This window comes from Dromiciops gliroides, chromosome 2 (assembly GCF_019393635.1).
Source record: "Dromiciops gliroides isolate mDroGli1 chromosome 2, mDroGli1.pri, whole genome shotgun sequence".
Taxonomy (NCBI): Eukaryota; Metazoa; Chordata; class Mammalia; order Microbiotheria; family Microbiotheriidae; genus Dromiciops; species Dromiciops gliroides.
The window spans coordinates 46033295-46045457 of NC_057862.1; the positions used below are offsets into that span (position 1 = coordinate 46033295).

Genomic DNA, 12163 nt, shown 5'->3' on the forward strand with positions numbered 1-12163 from the left:
CAGAGGTGGTGAGGAGAAAGAAGCATGCCAGGCACAAGAGTCTATGCTAAGGCACAGACATAACAGGCCATGTGTGCTTGTTCACGCAAAAGAGTCTGAATGGCTGGGCACAGAACCCATGGAGGAGAGTGTGTGTAAACAGATATTTGATCCCACTTCTGATCTTAGGGAACTATGTACTTTTCTGTATTGCATTGTGTAATGTGACTTTAAATCTGTTTTTTAGTCTAGTAGAAAAAATGTGAAAGTATGTGGCTAACTTTAGAAAACCCAAAGGACTTAGAGAAAAACTTCTCACTTTTTCTCTCTCCCCATTTCTGTTTATACAGGGGCCACGTGAGAACATTTACACCCTTTCATTTTGTCGTGGAGCCAGTGGATACCCTTTCAGTTCGAGGATCTTCTGTTATACTAAACTGTTCAGCAGATTCAGAACCTTCCCCAAAAATTGAATGGAAAAAAGATGGAACCTTTTTTGAACTTGGTATCAGATGACCGGCGTCAGCTACTGTCAGATGGATCTTTGTTAATTAACAGTGTGGTGCATTCCAAACACAATAAGCCTGATGAAGGATATTATCAATGTGTGGCTACTGTGGAAAGGTCTTGGAACCATTGTAAGCAGAACAGCCAAACTCACAGTTGCAGGTAAATTCCCATAAGTGATTTATGGGACATTTTTTTCTACTTTTAATGAAAGGGAAGTCCTAGTAGAACCCATTGGATTTCCCTTATATCCAGTGATGGCATTCAATTTATTCTGTCACTAATACAGAGTGCCTGCTATGTTTAAGCTACTATTTTAGGTACGATGGAAGGCTGGAGTGTTGATGAATACAGAAAAATATAAAGAATAAATGAATGAAGGTATGGTGCTTAACATGTGCCAAGCACAGTTGTCATCTATTTAGAAATATAATTTTTAATTTTTAAAGCATATGAAAGTGTATTTTGTGGAAGAATAATGATTTTGTATACTAACCTCTGACCTTAGCCAAGAAAATTTTATATATCATGTATCCATTTGATAGCAATACTCTATGTATTGACCAAGGGAATGATATTTAATCATAAATACTTTTTCAGATGTTAAAAATCATTAGAGGAATATTTAAGATGGAGAATAAAACTGTACATAGGTAGCCCTAATCGAACTCATAAAGAATAAGTTTCAATGGAGCAAAGTAAGTAATCCTTTTTACAACATTAGTGTTTGAAGAGTAGCAAAAAGTACATGAAATATTGAGAATTTGAAAAGGGCATATTGTCTAAATTGTCATTTTCTTTTTGTTGTCCTAAAACTGGCAGGATTTGTTATTTTTTTTTTAAAGAACAATACTGATCTATGCAAACTGTGTGTTCTGTTTGAAAGAGGCAGATAATTTAATTTGGCAGTAGTAAGCAACTCTTCAAAACAAAGAAAATGCTGAAACAATTTTAAGAGAGAAAATTGGACCATTTCAGTAATTTACTTTTTTAACAATCTGTTTGCCAGGCAATCTGACAAAATGTATTTGCCTAATAAATAAGTTACTGTGATGAATTTCTCCAGAATGTTGCTCCCTTCCATTCTGTTAGAAGTGCATGATTTGAGAATAATCAGTGATGTTAAAATGAGTACTTTGTTGTTTTTTTCTGTCATGTCACAACAACCTCTAAAAACCTGTAGGAGATTACAGTATACATAGTTTTTTTCACTAGTTGGAATTTCTGCCTGCATTTTCTCTGTAATAATAATCCATTTTTGTCACATATAGTAGTGATATGAAATGAAAATATGTCCTTGCTTCCTGTTCTTTCTGGACTCTTCCTATACTATACTTAGCAGTCTCTCTTCCGTTGTGGATTCATTATTTACATTTGTCACCCAAGCTAGATCCATCCTCCTGGTGCCTTTCCCTACTGAACTCCTCCCAAGATGATTCCTTCTTTGCTCAGTTTGACCCACCTCACATTTTTTCTCTTCTTCCTAAAACCTGACCTCATACTAAGGGACTTGAAGATTATATATCGATGCTCCACACAAATACCCTAGGCTGTCACTTCTCATTCTACTCACTTCTTGTGACCTCTTCTCTCTACATCACCTACACACAAAAATGGTCACGTTTTTGATGTTCTGTTCCTGATTTCTGCTTCTGAATTTGCCACCTTCTTTTACTTCCTTCATTCCTATTTACTTCCTGGGTGCAGAGGTAGAGGAAATCATGATCTGATTAAGGCCACTACAGATTTATGTTATCTGATCTCAACTAGACACCTCACTACAGCAAGGCCATCACTCTGATTTCTAAATTCAATTTGCTATTCCACTTTCCAAAGTAGATGTTCTTCTTTGTTTCTTTAGCCTCCCATGGCACTCCTTCTGTGATGGGTGAAATCTGAAATAACTGAGGAAACAAAAGGATTAGCTTCTGAGCCTAGCAGTTTATTAAGCAGGTGATGCCAAATTACATAACAGATTGAGACCAGGCCTCTTCGCTTGACACTGGGACCCCAAATGCAGAGTACATAGAGTTTATGCTTTAAAAGAAAACAATTAACAGGATATATACCAGATACAAGGTTAAATATTTTGAATTTTAATTGGAAGAGGGAAGTAAACAGGTATAATTCCCTAAAAATCAGAAAAGGGGTGTTTTGCTCCCTCCTAAGTGTCCTGTATTCAATCAAAGGAACAAGGAAGTAGAGTCAAGATGGTGGATAAAGGGCAGCTACTCAGTGAACTCTCCATGATTTCCCCTCTAAAGAACTTTAAAATAATGCCTCAAATGAAACTTAGGAGTTGTAAAGCCAATAAAAAGTCTGGGGTGAGACATTTTTCGGGCCTGAGAAAACTTAAGAGATCAACAGGAAAAGCCTGTGACTCTGGGTTGGAGGTCTGTCAAGAGTGCCCTGCCCCCCAGTAGTGACAATAGTGGTCACTGTAGCTTTGGGAATTCTAAGCCTAGAAATGGTACAGGGATTGGACAGCTGGTCAGAAAGAGACTATAAGGGACCTTTTGCTGGTACTGGGTAAAGCTGGAGCTAATCAGCCACTCCGTTGCCCATATGCAGTTCTGCGTCACAGTTCCAGGACAGAGAGAAACTCTGATGGTTGGTCAGAAGGGAGCAGGGGGCTCTGGTCACAGTCTCAACACAAAAAGGAGCTCTTGTGGCTGTAGGGGACCAGAGGCTCTTCATGGGTAAATACCAGAGCACAGACCAGGAGAGCAGTGACCATACCTTTCTCAGGAGCATACCCTACTGCTAACAGAAAGGAGAAATGCTGGAGGAAAAAATAGATACATTAATGAACTGCTGGTGGAATAGTGAATTGGTCTGACCACTCTGGAGAAAAATCTGGAACTATCCCCCAAAGATTGTAAAACTGTGATTACCCAGCAATACCACTACTAGGTCCTGTATCCCAATGAGGTCAGAGAAAAATGACAAGGACCTATATGTACATAAATATTTATAGCAACCTTTTTTGTGGTGGCAAAGAATTGGAAATGGAAGGGATGCCCATCTGTTGGGGAATGACTGAACAAGTTGTGGCATATGATATGATAGAATACTATTGTGCCATAAAAAATGATGAGGTGGGGATGGTTTCAGAAAAACATGGCAAGACCTACATGAGAAAAATTGGGAGATGATTGTGTACAATAAGAGCAATGTTGCAAAGATGATCAACTGTGAAAAACTTGGCTACTCTGATCAATACAGTGTTCCAAGACAATTCCAAAAGACTCATGATGAAAAATGTTATCCCCCTCCAGAGAGAAAACTGATGAAACTGAGTGTAAATTGAAGTGTAATTTTCTCACTTTTTTGAAATATGGCTTATACAGAAATATGTTTTGACTAATTTCACATGTATTATTGGTATCATCTTGCTTGCCTTCTCAGTGGTTGTAGGAGAGTGGGAGAAAATTTGGAACTCAATTTAAAAAGAATGCGAAAAACAAATAAATAATAAATTAAAATGTTTAAGAAAAAAAGGAACATGGAAACAGTAACTGAATGATGAGTAGAGGGCCAGTTTAACATAAGGCATATGAGCTCTTTGAGATGTATAATTGTGAGAAAATGCCTCATGTTAATCTTTCAATCTGGCTGGGTTCCTAGTCAGCATAACATAGGTCTTAGTTAAGGATCTCTTGGCAACAGGTAAAGGTGGTCCAGCTTCCGAGGTTTTCAGGGTTAGGTTCAAATAATACAATAAAATTTTCTCACAATTCCCATAATTGAATACAATTTTCTCACAAGATAGAAATTGGACTAGAGCCATACTCGAATAGAAAGGGAAGTGAACTGGCTACATAATTGAGTCACAAGATGGAATCAGTATGGTTCACTCAGTTCCCACAATTCCCCACTTTGATTCATGGGGAAGGGATTCAGCCACTTATTCCTGTAGATCACTTATCTCTTAGCCAAATTTATAAGGGTTTTTAATGTGCTAATGATTAATATCAACATAAAGTACCAAGAAAAACCACTGGGAAGTATCCTCTCCCATAGCTTAGTACTACAGCTAACACAAAGTCCAAGAACAACAATAGTGATAATATACAAACCTTGTTAAATAGATCCTGTAGATAAACTAAGACTATAGATCAAAATATTTAGAGGGCTCACAATAGACTAATTTGGAGAGGGGAGATTTACATATCACTAAGGTAATCAAGAAAACTCAGTAAACATAAACACCATGAAACAAAAAGTCAAAGCAATATGGCAATGTCAGTCATTAAGATCAAGTCTCTTTGTATCCTAGTAACCCACTCCCAATGTTCATTTAATCAACCCATCTTGGGCAGCTAGGTGGCATAGTGGATAAAGCCCTGGTTTGGATTCAGGAGGACCTGAGTTCAAATGCAGCCTTAGACACTTGACACTTACTAGCTGTGTGACCTTGGGTAAGTCACTTAACCCCTCATTTCCCCAAATAAACAAACGAATGAATGAATAAATTAATTAAATTAATTAAAAAAAATTTAAAAGCCCATCTTGAATTCCAAATGTCCCATGTAGTTGTCTGGTCCCTGGAAATAGTTTTTCTCTTGGACATTCTGGAATAGGCCTAATTCATGGATAACTCTGAAGGGGGCTCTGCCTCTTTAGTTCCAAATGATATATATTCCTAGTTATTTCTGCTAAAATCTGCTAGTAATAAGACTTAATACAATTTAATACAACCTCTTAAATTTGGTTTCCAATAACTAGTTCATGTGGTAAAAAACCAATTCAAACCTTATTGTTCTGATCATATTATGCTTTAAGAAGAACATTAAATTAGGAACTCATACTTTACCTGAGACTTTAGAGACTTTCAGTATTCATATACCACTTACTGTTTTTATCTTTACTAAAACTCTGTACCTGTCATAAGAATTGAAAAAAAATTTATGAGGGTCTTGTAAAATGAACCCTTGTGTCTTTTTTATTTTATTTTATTTTCCTTGTGTTTTTTAAAATTATTAGGCAGATGCTTTAAAAATGGGGAAATAATTTCACTTTCTTTACAATTAACAATTCAGTTTTATATTTTTGTTCAATCATTTTAGTTATATCTGAGTGTTCATGACCCAATTTGGTTTTTTTTTTTTTTTGGCAAAGATACTAGAGTAGCTTGTCATTTCTTTCTCCAGCTTATTTTACTGAAATTGAGGCAAACCAGGGTTAAATGCCTTGCTAGGGTCACACAACTAGTAAGTGTCTGAGGATGAATTTGAACTCATGTCTTCCTGATTCCTGATCTGGTGCTCTATCCATTGTGCTGTCTAGCTGTCCTGACGTTTTATATGTAAAATACTTTATCCAGTTTTGAGAACTTATTACTAAAACATCAGTAACAGCAAAAACAATCAAAGTCAGAATTTCCATATTTGATATGTTAGAAGTCAGTCATATACATATGTACATATCCTAGTTTTTGGAGAAAATAGTCTAATCTTGTTGCTTTCTCAAAATGAATTATTCCATTTAATTAGAAAACTTTAACATTGCATCTTTGTCTTATTGCTGTATAATTGTTAAAGTTCTTATACTTGCATCCTATTATAGTAACTCAGATGTTCCAGTAACAATCTATTAATGAATTGGAGTTAGTATTTTTACAGAAAACTAATTATTTTATTGTATTATAATTAAATACAAATTACAGAACTTCTAGTGCTCACCTACCCTGTTTTTAGAAATTTAATATGAAAGGAAAAAGGCGGGACATAGTTATAACAATGTTAAGACTTGTCCCCTTAAATGTACAGACTGACCTGAAATATACCATAACAGGGAATAAATTTCCTTAGTTGTCTTTTATTCCAGACATGCAACATATCTGACAGCCAATCATGCAGTAAAACTTAACATTATTCCTAGGCTATCAAAAGCCCAGTTCTGTATTCACTAAAGAAATAGCACAATGGGGAAACTGAGTTGAAGCTTCTACCTTAGGCCATGCCCCTCAAGTTTTCCCGGGAACAGACATCCATCTGTAGCAGTTTTCGTACTGCAGTACATTCCCATTTTCTCCTTGCTGCTTGTTGTTTTGTCCTTCATCCTTGAAGATGACCATGACACTGGGAGGTCATGTCATCATTTGCAGGGAATTTGATTTAAGTAAGGGAGGTCTGTGCAGAGTCACCAGTTTCACTCTCTTCTCCAGAGCTATCTGGGTCCAGTGGCAAAAAATACATCAGGATGACTGGAGATGGCTCCCAATGTTTAAGGCAATTGGGGTTAAGTATCTTTCCCAGGGTCACACAACCAGTGTCATGTGTGTGAGGTGAGATTTGAACTCAGGTCCTCCTGACTCTGGGGCCAATGCTCTGTCCAGTGTGCTACCTAGCTGCCCCTTACCTTATAGACCATTGGCTCAATGACAAGTCAGACAACTTTCAGAAAGGTGATTTTATATGAAAGAGGAACATTTATATTAGTTCCCTTTAGACTGTTAAATATTTAAATATTTAATCTCAACCATGTCATAACACTGTCACTTTCAAGGACTATGAGGAATCAACTGGCTTTATAATTAAACTTAACCTGTTTTACATTTTCTGGGTGGAGACTTATCATTGTAATCTCCTGCTTGGTCTTCCTCCAATCCTTGCAATATTCTTAAGTGGTTTATATTGCCTGTATAATACCTACATATTTCTTAGTCTGCCATCTAAGACCCTTTCAGTTTGTCTCCAACCTGCTTTCTCATCCTCATTTTACATTGCTTCTCTTCCTATATTCTCATTTCAGACTGAATTTGGGCTGTTCCTCGAATATGCTTGCCATATTGTCTTCCCCTTCTTTGTATTATAATAGGTTCTCTTGGTCCCTGCAAAGTGCTCCATCCTTACTTGCCTTTCAAAATCTTCTTCGGAAAAAAACAAAAAACAAAAAACAAAAACAAAAACAGATAGATATGTTTTCAATAAGGTACAAGTGGAAAGAAGGTTGGTTTGGGAGTCAGAAAGCCTGGCTCAAATCCTAGCTTTGTGACCTTTTATCTGTGTGCCTTTGGGCAAGTCATTGGAACTCTGGGACTATTTGCTCACCTGGAAGAGAAGCACTTGTACTATATGTCCTGGAAGATGTTACCCAACTCTATGATCTTATAAGCCAATAAAATAAAATGAAAAACGAAAACAAAAACAAAAACAAAACCAGAATCTTCTTTGGATGTCAATTTCATTACTCCATTAAAATGAAAGGGTTAGACCAGATCACTATTATCAAATTAATGTAGAAACATATCCCTGCAGGCCTCATATTGTCTTAGGAAGCCAAAATTTAACATTGTCCATACTTTATAGTATTTTTATTCATTTTGTTAAACATTTCACAATTATATTTTAATCTGGTTCCAGCCACACTCGAGTTTGCTGCCTATAGGCAAAATCATCACAAAACTGTAATTGTTATATGAATAAAAAGCGAAAAATGCTGCTCTAAATATTTTATCCCATATACGACTTTTCTTTTTATAACTGACCCTTTGTAGTTACTGTTTTTTTAACTCAAGCTAAGCTAGAAGTCAAGAAAACAGGAGCTCAGTTCTCTGGAATTAATGTTAAAAAAATAAAATATTTAATAATATTTTGATACTACTTAAGAAAATTAATATTAGCTTATGATGAAGGGCTTTACTCCACTGGGGTTTATTGAGCTGAGAGGTGACAGGATTGGACCTGTGTTTTAGGAAGATGGATTGGAGTGAGAAGACACTCGATATTTAGAGAGAGAATGGTCTTGCTCACAGCCTCAATTTCGCTAGGAAAGATGTGGGAGGGACAAAATGAAGGGTCATATAGTTTTCATTTTTTTTGTAGTCTTTTAAAAATTAGTGATCTGAATTATAATCATGACAGAGCAGCAAATACTTTAATACATCTCTGGCCTCACAAATGTCAGTTCTTCCTGTATGATGCCGATGGCAGTACATCCTCACATTCTCATCAGTATAACTCTATCTCTATCATAGTTGGTCCATGCCATATGCTGGGAGCCTCACTCTAGATCTTTGACATTGGAGACCTGTTGAATCTATAGGCTGTCTATTGCTTATCCTTGCTCTAGCCACATGACTTAACAACTTTTTTTTTCCCTCATCAAGTGTCCTGATGACATTTCTGTCGTTCTACATACTTACACCTTGATGATATGTTTTAGTGTAATCACACCCATTGTGTTCCTCTCCACATTTCTTTCAGTGGTCTTCAACTTTTTATTTCTTTGGCTACCACGGCATTCTTTGGTTCACAGCCATATATCATCACCAGAAGAATGTTGTTAAAGAGATGAATGCGATTTCAGGAGAAGCTTGGAATTATTCTAAAAATCGCTGGGCAATTTCTCAAATGGAATCCAGTCTGCTGTTTTGCTCTTCCTAATCAGGAAATCGGTTTAGCTTATTGTTGTTTGTACTGTCCGCCTGTCGGGACTGCTGTGCCACCTCTGAGAGTTGTCTCCAGCTCTATTTCATAGGCTGGAAAATGGGCCAATTTTTAAAAAATCTGCATGGTATTTCTTGTATTTAACCCTGGTATTTAGCCCAGTCTGTTCTGCGGGATTAAGAATTTCATTTAGGAGTCCCTGCTTTGTTCTGAGTCTTGATTCAGTTAGCATGAAGTTTCTGGAAACAAGCGTGTCTAGAAAACCATAGCATGATCTGAAGCCTGTCTTCTGTTTGGCGTCTGTCCTGAACATTCTCCATGATGGAAAGTAAGATCCTTTGATGAGCATATGTTTTTCTTTATGCCTCTCTCTGTGTTAATAATCAGAGGGTTGTGGAAGAATCTTTCTCTTCTGTCTTCAAAGGAGGCTTTAAGGATATTGACGTATGAATGGTCCATACCTTGTTGGAGGAGATCATTTAAAGTAGTGCTTTGCTGATGCCAGTCATGCTTTTATTTTTCTTAGAGGATAACCATGATGGGGCCAATTATTTGATTTTAAAGATATAGGCTGCTTGAGAGCATAAGCTATGAAACCTGCTTATTCCTTCTTCCTTCCTTCATCAAGATGCTTATTTGCATGTATGCTGTGTGCGTGTGTGTATGTGTATGTTTAATCTGGATTGTTCACTCATTGTTAAGAGTAAATTGCCTATTTAGGAAACTATTCATGCAGATTGTCAAATCATCTATAACTTATAGTTGCTGAGTATTGCTTGAGGCACTTCATGGTTAATTTTTTTTCCTATAATCATAGAGGTATTTCCTTGAGCAAAGGATGTCTAGTCCAACAGCTCTTCTCATTTTGTTTTCCTTTAATGTGGTTTTCCATTTCCTCATGAAGCCCACTAGAGATTGTGATGCTAGTTCGCAAAAGAGCTCATTATAAAAATCTAGGTATCTTTTTAAAAAAACATGTTTGCCCTCTTTCTAGTATATTCCTTATGTGCCCTTAAGATAATTTTGCTTAGTTGAGTCTCCCGAACAATAATTCTCTATATAAGAATCTTTCATCATCAACCCTTAAGATTTTACAAATAAGTTTATTTTCTGAGCTACTGTTCCCCTTCCTAGTCTGGAACTATGAACAGTAATCAGATCAACTCTTCCATTGTTAGCCGGATGGCATATATCCATCTATTATTCCCCTCATGGCCCTATTCTGAAGCAGCTAGGAGATGCCATGGAGAGAGCATCAAGCTGGAGTCAGGAAGATCTGTGTTCAACCAGCCTCAGACACTTACTAGCTCTGTGACCCTGGGCAAGCCACTTCACCTCTGTTTGCCTTCATCATTGGAGAAGGAAATGGCAACTACTGCAATATTTTTGCCAGGAAAACCCTGTGGATAGTTGGGTCCATGAGCACCACGACTGAATGACAGAAGTGGCCCAGTCACAGTACATATAACTTTTAGGACCAAATGGCCTCTCTCTGGCCAAGATTCTCCTTCTCCACCATTAGAATGCAAATTCCTTGGGGGGGGTATCCATCTCTTAGTAAAATGCACTTGGCACACTTAAATGTTGATTTCACTTATGCATTCTCCATTTTGGGTTTGTTCTCTACTTGTTTATATCAGTCAAGCTCTTTAGAAAATGATGCTGGTCCTGTATTGACGTTTGTCCTTACTGTGTTTTTCTGATTATTCTTATAATCTAAACTATTGGACAAGGGAATGCTGTGGGCATATTTTACCTAGATTTTAGCAATGCTTTTGATAAAATATCTACTATTTTTGAAGCAATTATGAAGAAATATGGATTAGACAATAATATAATCTGATAGATTCAGAAGTCTATGTTGGATAGTTGGATTCAAAGTAGTTTTTAATGATTCAGAGTTAACATGTCAGGAGGTCCTGTGGAATGCCCCAGGAATTTGTGGGCTGGTCTGTGCAATTTAACCTTTGTATTAATGATTTGGATAAAAATGTATAGATATATGCTCATCAGATTTGTAAATGACACAAAGCTGAAAGAAATAACCACTCAATGGTGCCGCTATGGTGGCGCAGTGGATAAAGCACTGGCCCTGGCCCTGGCCCTGGCCCTGGATTCAGGAGGAACCTGAGTTCAAGTCCAGCCTCAGACACTTGGCACTTACTAGCTGTGTGACCCTGGGCAAGTCACTTAACCCTAATTGCCCCGTCCAAACAAGAAAGAAAGAAAGAACTACTCAAAAAGAGAAATAACTACTCAAAGTATGGATCTAAAAGGCTAACGCACTCTGGGGTTAAAACCTGATAAAATGAATTCAATCAGGATAAATGTAAAGTCTTATAATTGGATACAAAGATACCAGCTTTACAAGTATAGGATGGAGGAGTCCTAGATAGACAACAGTTGCAAAAACAAAAACAAAAAACGGGGGGTGGGGGGTGGGGGAGGGCAGGGTTAATGGACAGCGTGCTTGATGTGAGACAGTAGTTGGATATAGCACCATGAAAAAAGCTAATTCAGTTTTGGGTTGTACTGAGTGGCAGATCTTTGAGAAATGAGGAGATGACATTTCTACTGTTCTCTACCCACATCACACTTTACCTGGAGTATTGTGTTAGTAGTTCTGGGCACTCCATTTTAAGAAGGCCACTGATGATCAGAAGATTTTCCAAAGGAGGGAAGAGATCGTGAGGGGCCTTGAGTCTATGTCATGTGAAAGATTGTCAGTGAAATAGAAAAAACTTAAAATAGGGTTCCATGTTTTGTCTATCTTTTAGAAAGCATAGTACTTAGCAGCTGTTATTTCAGATCTCACACCCGTGTACTTCCCACTGGGACTTAAGCAAATCTACTAGCATCTGATGACTGTTAATGGGTATTTCGGGAATAGGGAAATAAAGGAGAAAACCTTTTTTCTCACCTCAACCTCCCAAGTGACACCTTGACATTCAGATATTTATTTAATGATGATTCTGACTGAAGCTTTCCTCCCTCCATTATTAAATTCTCAGAATCACTCTCTACTGTTAAATCTATGTCTGATGAGAACTGAATAGCTGAAGGTCTTTCCCTCATTCTTTTTTTTTATGTAGGTTTGCCTAGGTTGCATTGCCTGGATTTTTACCTGTATAACCCCCCCACCCCCACTGTCTCTTATTACAAAGTTTGTTTTTTTTTAAAAAAGCCGAAGGAAAAGGAGGAAGATGAAATAACAATTCAGCAAAGCCTATTAATCCATTGAAAACACTATGAAATTGTATTTTTGGTCTACCTGTGCAAAGGGA

The 12163-nt window shown here is 37.2% G+C and overlaps 1 protein-coding gene across 1 annotated transcript in view; it reads left to right on the forward strand.

Moving 5' to 3' along the window:
* Positions 1–463: 463 nt before the first annotated feature.
* The window catches only part of NEO1 (neogenin 1), a 187651-nt gene continuing 175951 nt past the window's right edge, over positions 464–12163 (forward strand). The window contains exon 1 of the mRNA XM_043980302.1: positions 464–648. Coding sequence (XP_043836237.1) covers positions 464–648 — 185 coding nt within the window. The remainder of the gene's footprint in view (positions 649–12163) is intronic.